The sequence below is a fragment of the Sinocyclocheilus anshuiensis genome, unplaced genomic scaffold, assembly GCF_001515605.1.
Source record: "Sinocyclocheilus anshuiensis isolate Anshui unplaced genomic scaffold, SAMN03320099.WGS_v1.1 scaffold652, whole genome shotgun sequence".
NCBI lineage: Eukaryota > Metazoa > Chordata > Actinopteri > Cypriniformes > Cyprinidae > Sinocyclocheilus > Sinocyclocheilus anshuiensis.
Window position 1 is genome coordinate 315,711 of NW_015555769.1, and position 12,119 is coordinate 327,829.

Consider the following 12,119-nt stretch of genomic DNA (forward strand, 5'->3'; position numbering starts at 1 on the left):
TGTGAGTGAGTGAGTGAGTCTGTGTGTGTGTGTGTGAGAGAGTGTGTGTGTGTGCGTGTGAGAGAGTGTGTGTGTGTGTGTGAGAGAGTGTGTGTGTGTGTGAACCCATCGGGCCAAATTAAATATAACAACATGGATGAACGACTGTTAGAGTCTAACAGCAGCTTATTTCACTGTAGCTTTATGTGCGAGGGTTAAAAGTGGCCTTAATGTTTAGATGAGCAGATATGATCGTAAACGAGCCTGGAGAATCTGCTGCGTTAGAATAGAAGCGTCTGCTTTACATCAGCATCAGAGCTTTATTACACCTCGACTGGAAGACCAAAGTGAGTGGAGCGTGTTGTGAAACGGGCACAGCTGTAAGAAACACAAAGACGTCTGTGTGCCTCGACCTCTGCTCCAGATCTCCGTGATGCTGTTTGTTCTGCAGCGCTTCATGTCTGCCAGCATCACGCTATTGTCCTGAACGAAGCTCAAACACCAAACCGCATGAAGCAGTCACCGGAGCGCCAGCAAACATCACGAGATATTCTGCGTTAAGATAACGAGATACGAAGAAGATTAGTTTGCAGTGCGACAGTTAAGGCACATTTATTTATCAGCAAATTCACGATTATTGATCATGGTGAATGTAAATTCAAAACAACCATAGTGTGAATATTAGGAGGATTAGCATTCATGGAAATACACAAAAAGACTATTGGTAACACTTAATCTAAAGCCTTTATATATAATGCATTATAAAGTAGTTTTAATGCACTATTTCTGCCTTGTAATGCATTGCGTGATCTCATAATAGTAACCACAGTTATAATACTCATCTGGTCATTGCTACACCTTTAGGAAGTGCAATGCATTAAAACACATGAATATAATGCATTTTAACTTTGGCTACATTTATTTCTGCAAAGATACAATGCATTATCCTGTACATTATGAATACCTTTATAATGCATTGCACATGTTCACAGTTTTCTTCATGTGTCAGTGCAGCTTCACAGTCAGTGCGTCATCAATCACGAGTGCCATGTCCTGATCGGTCAGTGATCGGTCAGTACGGCGGCCGCGAGGTCGTGCATGTAAGCGTCTGCTCTCACGCTCGGGTGTGCTCATCGCTCGGCCTGCGGGACAGAAAACACCAGTCAGAGACACACCGCAGGAAAGTATGGAAGCATATAGGTAGCGAAATTCAATTTAAAATGCAATATTCAAAATGGCATTGTATTTCTGTATTTAAATTTACATTTTCCATTACCCATACGTGCAAAAGTAAAATGAAAATTAAATTATAAAATGTACATTTGCCATTTCCAACAGTAGTCTTAATATGTAAATTGCATGCAAATTTGAATGCTTTATAAGTTGCGAAATGATTGCATTTTAAATTGAATTTCGCTACCTATATGCTTCCATAGGAAAGAACCAGAGTTACTGTGAGGTCAAAGGTCAACCGGAGTCTGACCAATCACAGGCTCCATGACGTCCCAGATGACCGTCACTGGATCTGACAGAGTGACATCAGATCTGAGCTGGTCCCTGTATTCACTATTAAACACAAACTCTAATCTGGAGACATTAGCAGCAGTTCCAGCGCATTAACCCTTGCTGGTTCAGGTGATGGATCACAGTTACAGTGAACGATCCGAGGCCTGATGCTTGTGTGCTGGCGTGTTCAGATGTTTACATGTTTATGGGCGGCTGCGGACAGCCTAATGATGTGTCAAACTCACTTCCCACACAGACGCACTGCATGCTGGGAATGAGCACTGCTCTCAGGTCCATTAAATGACCAGAGGAAGGGGCGGGACTTATAGAGGGTTCAGATGTTCTGATTGGGGGAGGAGCTCTGGGGAGGTCATGTGACTGGATAGAGTGTGACGTCACATGATCATTTCGGCTGAAAACGATTTTACACTAACCTTAGAAAATATAACCTGTGGTATTTGCAAACTACTGTTTTGTATTATTTGATTAATAACATAATAATGATGAATAAGCGTATAAATTAATTAATATAAGTTATCTTATTTATTATTTAATAATGATTTATAAATAAATTATTCCTTTTTCTATTTGTTTCTTTAGTTTTTGTCAGTCTTGGATTTGATCCAATTCTGATTTGTTGTTTCTTGTTGAAAACAGTATTTGTGTCATTTTGTTGATTATATTTTGTTGTCAGTGTAAGAATCTGCTGCAGAGACTGCACTCACTGGACTGCAGCGCCACCTGCAGGAAATTCATTCAGCTCGATTTCTATTGTGCCTTCCAACACACACTATTACAGCAGCTTTAACACTCACACACACACAAAGAGACTCTCACACACTCACACACTCACACACACACACACACACACACACTCTCTCTCTCTCACACACACACACACACAGACACACACACTCTCTCACACATACACACACACACACACACACTCTCTCTCTCTCACACACACACACACACAGACACACACACTCTCTCACACATACACACACACACACACACACTCTCTCTCTCTCACACACACACACACACAGACACACACACTCTCTCACACATACACACACACACACACACACTCTCTCTCTCTCACACACACACACACACAGACACACACACTCTCTCACACATACACACACACACACACACACTCTCTCTCTCTCACACACACACACACACAGACACACACACTCTCTCACACATACACACACACACACACACACTCTCTCTCTCTCACACACACACACACACAGACACACACACTCTCTCACACATACACACACACACACACACACTCTCTCTCTCTCACACACACACACACACAGACACACACACTCTCTCACACATACACACACACACACACACACTCTCTCTCTCTCACACACACACACACACAGACACACACACTCTCTCACACATACACACACACACACACACACTCTCTCTCTCTCACACACACACACACACAGACACACACACTCTCTCACACATACACACACACACACACACACTCTCTCTCTCTCACACACACACACACACAGACACACACACTCTCTCACACATACACACACACACACACACACTCTCTCTCTCTCACACACACACACACACAGACACACACACTCTCTCACACATACACACACACACACACACACTCTCTCTCTCTCACACACACACACACACAGACACACACACTCTCTCACACATACACACACACACACACACACTCTCTCTCTCTCACACACACACACACACAGACACACACACTCTCTCACACATACACACACACACACACACACTCTCTCTCTCTCACACACACACACACACAGACACACACACTCTCTCACACATACACACACACACACACACACTCTCTCTCTCTCACACACACACACACACAGACACACACACTCTCTCACACATACACACACACACACACACACTCTCTCTCTCTCACACACACACACACACAGACACACACACTCTCTCACACATACACACACACACACACACACTCTCTCTCTCTCACACACACACACACACAGACACACACACTCTCTCACACATACACACACACACACACACACTCTCTCTCTCTCACACACACACACACACAGACACACACACTCTCTCACACATACACACACACACACACACACTCTCTCTCTCTCACACACACACACACACAGACACACACACTCTCTCACACATACACACACACACACACACACTCTCTCTCTCTCACACACACACACACACAGACACACACACTCTCTCACACATACACACACACACACACACACTCTCTCTCTCTCACACACACACACACACAGACACACACACTCTCTCACACATACACACACACACACACACACTCTCTCTCTCTCACACACACACACACACAGACACACACACTCTCTCACACATACACACACACACACACACACTCTCTCTCTCTCACACACACACACACACAGACACACACACTCTCTCACACATACACACACACACACACACACTCTCTCTCTCTCACACACACACACACACACACTCACACTCTCACACACACACTCTCACACACACTGACCTGTATTTGCCGGTTCTGACCTGAAGACCCTTCATCCCGCAGCGCTGAGCTCCACCGACATCATTGAGCAGATCATCACCAATCATCACAACCTGACACACACACATCAAATCAACAAATATTCAATTAATGTGTGTGTGTGTGTGTATGGGGGGGGAGAAAACGTGACTGACGCTGATGTCGAAGCCCATCACACGTGCTTCTGTAGAACCTCTCACTCGTGTTCTGAGTCTCATTAGTGCAGAAACGCACCGTCAGACCGGAATCCATCAGCCTGACACACACACACACACACACACACACACACACACACACACACACACACACTTCAGCGCACACACACACACACACACACACACACTTCAGAGCACACAATACTACTCATACCGCACAACATATAGTGCATACTGCATACTTAGTGTTTATGCGAGGGTTGTTTTATATTTTTATACATTGTTTATTTATTTGTCTGATCAAATAATGAGTCAAGAATGATGACAGCTGACATTACTTTCATTCAGCACACTGAAAATTGTGGGATACTCAGTACAGAATAGCATACTAAATCACATCATGTCACATATCAAATAAAGATATAGCAGAAATAGAAAGACTAGTTTCCCAATTCAGCCAAGGGATGTATACTTAAGATTTTGGCTAATGTAGTATGCATACAGAAAGTTAGCATACTATGAACAGTATGTAGAGAGAGAGAGCGGTAAGTATGGTAGTATGCAACCATTTCAAATCTGTTCGATCTGTTTGTTATGCAAGACTCTTGTCAATACATGGTCAACTGTATTGAAATTCATATATTATTATATGTTGTTATTATTATGCAAAGCAATGAAAGTGTCCTGCAATATTTAATGAATAACTTTATTTGTAAACCGCGCGCTAGTTCTCACCTCCTCACTGCTTCTCCAGATCCGTGTGTCGCCTGTCCTCCTCCCTCTCAGAACTCCACACATGTCTCAAATCACTGCTTTCACACTCTTCAGCCACTCCACACTACTGCCTGCGGCCATGCTGCGAACGCGACTGCGCATGCGCGGCGCAGGGGCTTCTGGGAAATGAAGTTCAGCCACTTAATGCTGGTAGCGCGCGCAGATGCTGCTGACCAAAGATAAAATAAAATAAAAAAAATAAAATAAAATACACAAGGATGTTTTTCGTATGTGTTCGATGATTATCATAATAATAATAATACTTATATATATAAATAATTTATTTTTAAATGTATAACTTTGCCCAAACTACATTTGAAATAACATTGAAAATGTATGTTTCAAGCACTTTAAATTGCTTTACTGTCTGCCAAATTAATAAATGATTACTGTGTAGAATACAGTGACAATGTATTTTAGGCAATATTTGGCCAAAATTATATCAGGGGAGATGAATAACTAGTGTTGCGTCACACTTTGAGTCTGTTCACACACTCAGTCACTTCAGATTAATCACTTATCGTCGCAAGAAAACTATTACAGTATCAGAATGTTTTTACATGTATGCAGAAAATGGTTAACCATTCACAGCGCTGACGCCGGTTGCGTCATGACGCAGCGTGACGTGTGTGCGTGCATTTGAATAACCGTCTAGAGGCAGCGTGAGACTCGCCGGAGGAACAGATCCGCGCGGACCCGCAGCAGGTAAAGCACACACAGACACACAGACATACGGGTCACACAGACACCGCGCGGTTATTCATAATGCAGCGAGGGCTGATGAATATGCATAAACACGAGTATGTTAATGAGGCGCAGCAGTTAGGAAGAGGAAGATGATGAGGGTTAGACTGATGAAGGTGAGGAAGATGCAGATTCGGTGGGAGTTTATTCAGTGATATTCAGTTACTTCATGTTAGTAATATTTAAATGTATTTAAATTGTTACTTTATTGGTAACTTCTCTTGACTGTTGTGTAACTATTCATTCTAAAAACCTTTGTGTGTGTGTGTGTGTGTGTGTGTGTGAGAGAGCTAGTGTGTGTGTGTGTGTGTGTGAGAGAGTCTTTATTTAACCCTTGGCAGCGCATGCAGTGGGCGTGTCGAGGGCAGTGAGTTTTCAGCCAATCACCGCTGCAGGCTGCATTTAACGTGTCACGTGACTGTATAAATAAGTGACTCTTAGTGGAAAGTTTCCTAAGGAATCGGTTTAATAATTGATGGCAGTGAGAGACTGATGAAACGTGCTGATCTGATATCAGCAGGTCTCTGTGATCTGTCAGGATCATGATTATGATTATGATTATGAGTGAGACAGGTTGAGCTCAGACTGCTGATCTGCGGCTCATTGTGAGCGTCTGAATGAGAAACTCAGGCCGGTCTGCTGGTTTCTGTCTGTTCATCAGTTTCTTTCATGCACTGATGATCCAGAGCCACGTGTCCGTCTCCACTGACTCCAGCACAGCTCACTTCATCTGTGTTATATGAGGTTTCATATTATTATAACTTCATATTTTAATATGGCTGCTATATAATTTAAATTTTATTTCCATTCAGATTAATGTTGAAGCTCAAACTCATAAAACACGCCAGAGTTTTGTGCCTCAAACCAGAAGTTAAAACCTAGAGCTGTACAACGAGAGCTCGCATGCAAATATATGAAATATGAAGATTTGATTTTCCTCTCTTTAATGTCACTGATGTTTTCCAAATAAACTCTTTCTCAGACTGAAGGTTTCAACTGAAAAACGACTGTGGATCATCCTGTTCTGATCATTATGGGATGTTTATGAGAAAACACCCTTGTTTAATGTCACTTGTGTGATTCTTATATACAGCTTTATATATTCATTCTTATATAGTTATGCAGTTATACAGCCGTCGTCAAGAAAAATACATTTTTCACCATTGCTGATTCACAATCATTTTACTTCTGTAATATTGGAAACAGAATATTAAAAGTGAATAAATAGGGCAGGTCTTGATTTTCCTCATAAGGAATTAAATTAGATGGTAAAAAGTGTCTCCATATGAACATCGTTGATAACTAATAGAGTGACGTCACTGATGAATTATTCATAAAACATCAGAAACATGAATCAAGAAAGTGAATTCATTTTGTAAATGTTTTAGTCAATTTTATTTATTTTATGAAATCCTACAGTTATATTTATTCATCTAATAATACAATGTCGGTCTAACTTGAACAAATTATGACAGAAATATATTGCACAGTTCTTAAGTTATAATAACAATAATAATGCATTTTATTAAATAATTTTTTTTTAAGGAATATCACACAACTTGCCAAAAAAGGCCATTTGTATTATTATTACGTGATTACATTTTAAATTTAACTTAAACAATTACTTAAATTAACTAAAATTGTTTATAAATTGATCTATTACCACCATTTTTATAGTGAATTTATATTTGACGTTACAAAGTTTTTATACTCTATGTCCTCCTGACCCCAAAATAAGCCACTATAAACCTATATTAAGGTCCAGTCATGCAAAAAAAAAAAAGAATATTTGAACTAAAGATGCGAGTGAAGCGTGTGACTGAATGATTGTATCTCAGTGTGAACAGTCATGAACAGCATGAAGAGTCTGATGAGAGGCGTGATGCCCGCCCTGAGCCGTGCAGTGCATTCTGGGACACGCACATCCTCCTCGGCGGCGTCCAGAGCCGAACCTGCGGAGCGTGCGCTGACGTCAGAGAAGGTTTACACTCGCGAGGATCGATACGGCGCTCATAACTACCACCCGCTGCCCGTGGCTCTGGAGCGAGGAGAGGGTAGGCCTGCGCACAGCATTCTGGGAGTGTTCCTCATCCACAGTCGAGCTCATACTGTACTCATACTGAGTTCTTTTCTCAGAATTATGAGTTTGTCTCGCAGATGCAAGTTATAAACTCATAATTGCAAGTTTATGTCTCACAAAGCTGACTTTTTCTCACGATTCTGACTTGTTCTCAGAATTTAGAGAAATATCAGAATTGTGAGATGTAAACTCATTTCTGACAAGTCAGAATTACTAGAAAAGAGTCAGAGTTACAGGATATAAAGTCAGATTTCAGAGTTTATATCTGACTTTTCTGACTTTTTTCTCACAATTTCTCAAGACTTTTTTTTTTTTTTAAGAATTCTGAGTGTACATCTCGCACTTCTGAAAAAACTCAAGAGTTGCAAGAAAAAGAGTCAGACTTGTGAGATAAAAAGTCACCGTTACCTCCATTATTTAGAAGTTATACGCAATAAAAATGTTGTTGAAGCTGCCTGCATCTCTGCCTCACATTCGCAGCATGTTCTGTATCTCCAGTAGTTTGCTATTGCTTTGTCTATTTTGCTTCTTTTTCATATTTTGCTTTTGATTTGTTATAAAGCAGCAGCTTGAGCCAGTGTCGCCGGTTTGTGGGCTAAATGAGTGCAAAAGCACTGAAGTCTGCATGTGTCCGGCTGCGTTCCCCACATCACACGCACTGCAGGCGTACACGTAATGCTGCAACGCTGTAACGTCGTAACACTGGAGCGCCGTAACACTGCAACGCTGTAACACTGTAACATCTTAACACTGGAGCGCTGTAACACTGTAACGTCATAACACTGGAGCGCTGTAACACTGTAACGATGTAACACTGGAGCGCCGTAACACTGTAACGTCATAACACTGGAGCGCTGTAACACTGTAACGATGTAACACTGGAGCGCCGTAACACTGCAACGCTGTAACACTGTAACGTCGTAACACTGGAGCGCCGTAACACTGGAGCGCCGTAACACTGTAACGATGTAACGTCGTAACACTGGAGCGCCGTAACACTGGAACGATGTAATGTCGTAACACTGGAGCGCCGTAACACTGTAACGTCGTAACACTGGAGCGCCGTAACACTGTAACGATGTAATGTCGTAACACTGGAGCGCCGTAACACTGTAACGTCGTAACACTGGAGCGCCGTAACACTGTAACGATGTAACGTCATAACACTGGAGCGCCGTAACACTGTAACGATGTAATGTCATAACACTGGAGCGCCGTAACACTGTAACATCGTAACACTGTAACATCGTAACACTGTAATGTAACGCTTTAACACTGTACTGCCGTAGCACTGTTACGCCGTAACACTGTAACATCGTAACACTGTAATGTAACGCTTTAACACTGTACTGCCGTAGCACTGTTACGCCGTAACACTGTAACATCGTAACACTGTAACGCTTTAACACTGTACCGCCGTAGCACTGTAACGTTGTAATATTAATGTCGTAACGCTTTAACACTGTACTGCCGTAGCACTGTTACGCCGTAACACTGTAATGCTTTAACACTGTACCGCCGTAGCACTGTAACATCGTAACACTGTAATGTCATAACGCTTTAACACTGTACTGCCGTAGCACTGTTACGCCGTAACACTGTAACATCGTAACACTATAACGCTTTAACACTGTACCGCCGTTACACTGTAACATTGTAACACTGTAACGCTTTAACACTGTACCGCCGTAGCACTGTACCGCTGTAACGTTGTAACGCTGTAACACTGTAACGCTGTAGTGGAGTGTGTTTGTGTGAGTCAGTGTTTCTGCGGCGTGTTGCAGGGGTTCATGTGTGGGATGTGGAGGGCCGCAGGTACTTTGACTTCTTGAGCGCGTACAGCGCTGTTAACCAGGGTCACTGCCACCCGAAGATCATCGCGGCGCTGACGGCGCAGGCCTCGCGGCTGACGCTCACCTCCAGAGCCTTCTACAACGACGTGCTGGGTGTCTACGAGCAGTACATCACCGGCCTGTTCGGATACGATAAAGTGCTGCCCATGAACACAGGTACAGCTGTGAGAACCAGAGCAGTGATGGATGAATGCAAGGCGTGGCTCTAATCCTGCTCTTGTGTTGAAGGTGTGGAGGGCGGAGAGACGGCCTGTAAACTGGCTCGTAAGTGGGCATACACTGTCAAGGGCGTCCCGAAATATGAGGCTAAGATCGTGTTTGCAGGTAAGTCAGCATCTCACAGTCCGGAATGATGAGACAAAGTTTGTGTTTGTAATATTTTGAGATCATTGATAAATTTTTCTTGAAGGATAAACAGCATAAGTCTCCTGTGACTCAAATGCCTTACAGGTTCATATATTTATGTGATGTTGCACGCATGCATGTCAGCTTAAAGCGCGCTGGCGGTGTTTTCCTCTAATGCGAGATGATGTTGAGCGTCTGTATTTCTGCTTGTCTCCCGCAGCCGGGAATTTCTGGGGTCGCACGATGGCTGCCATTTCCAGCTCGACAGACCCCAGCAGTTACGAGGGTTTCGGTCCGTTCATGCCCGGCTTTGAGCTGGTGCCGTATAATGACGTCACTGCACTAGAGGTACTGTGTTCATGGACTCTCCAGCAGATCAGATCTGTTTTCACAGTGAATCATCCTCATGAGCTCCGGCTGCAGCTTGAGTTTCTGTAACCGAACTTTCACCAGCCTTATTTGAAGAAATTAAGACTAAATATTAGCACTGTAATTTTATTGTTGTAATGAAATAATCATAAATATAATCATCAAAATCATCAATGATCATTGTTAGTACAGTAGTTCTATATTAAAAATATAATAATAATGTAATAAATATTGTTGTTATGGTTAATAATACTATTAATATTTTATGATCATATTGATATTTAATCACAATATATTTGGACAGATTGTGCAGTCCTACAAACAAGCACAGCAAACCTGCAGTGTTATTTTTAACCTGTAACTTAACCAGCTCGTCTAGTTTTCTCCTGATCATCTGTGTGTGTGTGTGTGTGTGTGTGTGTGTGTCGTGCAGAAAGCACTGCAGGATCCAAACGTGGCGGCGTTCATGGTGGAGCCCATCCAGGGTGAAGCAGGTGTGGTCGTTCCTGATCCTGGTTACCTCAAGAAAGTCCGGGAGCTTTGTACCAAATACAATGTGAGTACACACAGACCTAAAACCTACCCCTTACAGGAAACTTTGTGCATTTTTACTTTCTCGAAAAAACTCACTGAGTTTTTTGAAAAATGGGGACATGGGGTAATGTCCTCATAAGTCACCTTCTCCTTGTAATACCTGTCATACCTTTGTCATTATACAAATTTGTGTCCTCATATGTCACAAAAACACACGCACACACACACACACACACACACACACACACACACACTCTCACACACACACCAGCCGTTTGTTCTCGTGTGTGTTAATCTGACGAACACTGACTGTGTGTTTGTGTTTGAACCCGTTTGAATATGTGTGTGTGTGTGCTGCAGGTTCTGTTCATTGCTGATGAGGTGCAGACCGGTCTGGCCCGCACTGGGCGGCGTCTGGCTGTGGACCACGAGGCAGTGAGGCCGGATCTGGTGATTCTGGGTAAAGCGCTGTCAGGAGGAGTGTATCCTGTGAGTCTCACACACACACACTTATGATTGATTATGAAGAACACACACACGCGCGTTCGCTGATGATCTGTGTGTGTCTCAGGTCTCTGCTGTTCTGTGTGATGATGAGGTGATGCTGACCATCAAACCTGGAGAACACGGATCCACGTATGGAGGAAACCCTCTGGCCTGCCGCGTCGCCATCGCTGCTCTGGAGGTGTGTGTGTATGTGTGTATGTGAGAGAGAGAGAGAGAGTGTGAGAGAGAGAGAGAGCGAGAGTATGTGTGTGTGAGAGAGAGAGAGTGTGTGTATTATCGTATATGTGTCTGTGTGTGTGAGAGTGTGTCTGTGTGTGTGAGAGTGTGTCTGTGTGTGTGAGAGAGGGTGTCTGTGTGTGTCTGTGTGTGTGAGTGTGAGTGTGTGTGAGTGCGTGTGAGTGCGTGTGTGCGTGTGTATGCGTGTGTGTGTGAGTGTGTGTGAGTGTGTGTGAGTGTGCGTGTGTGTGCGTGTGTGCGTGTGAGAGAGAGAGAGAGCGAGAGTATGTGTGAGAGAGAGAGAGTGTGTGTATTATTGTATATGTGTCTGTGTGTGTGAGAGTGTGTCTGTGTGTGTGTGAGAGGGTGTCTGTGTGTGTGAGTGTGTGTGTGTGTGTGTGTGTGTGTGTGTGTGTGTGTGTGTGTGGGCGCGGGTGAGA

At 43.1% G+C, this 12,119-nt stretch overlaps 1 protein-coding gene and 1 long non-coding RNA gene across 2 annotated transcripts in view; one reads left to right on the forward strand and one right to left on the reverse strand.

The window, feature by feature from the left end:
* Positions 1-74: 74 nt before the first annotated feature.
* LOC107674404 (uncharacterized) lies at positions 75-5,139 on the reverse strand. Its single transcript, XR_001632502.1, has 5 exons — positions 4,993-5,139; positions 4,258-4,358; positions 4,085-4,176; positions 944-1,121; positions 75-531 (listed from the first exon to the last, which is right to left on the reverse strand). It is a non-coding gene; the product is annotated as an uncharacterized LOC107674404 (long non-coding RNA).
* A 514-nt stretch (positions 5,140-5,653) lies between these two features.
* The window catches only part of oat (ornithine aminotransferase), a 9,177-nt gene continuing 2,711 nt past the window's right edge, over positions 5,654-12,119 (forward strand). The window contains exons 1-8 of the mRNA XM_016468377.1: positions 5,654-5,736; positions 7,614-7,829; positions 9,640-9,864; positions 9,937-10,032; positions 10,274-10,401; positions 10,856-10,978; positions 11,317-11,445; positions 11,528-11,641. Coding sequence (XP_016323863.1) covers positions 7,625-7,829; positions 9,640-9,864; positions 9,937-10,032; positions 10,274-10,401; positions 10,856-10,978; positions 11,317-11,445; positions 11,528-11,641 — 1,020 coding nt within the window. The 5' untranslated portion in view covers positions 5,654-5,736; positions 7,614-7,624. The remainder of the gene's footprint in view (positions 5,737-7,613; positions 7,830-9,639; positions 9,865-9,936; positions 10,033-10,273; positions 10,402-10,855; positions 10,979-11,316; positions 11,446-11,527; positions 11,642-12,119) is intronic.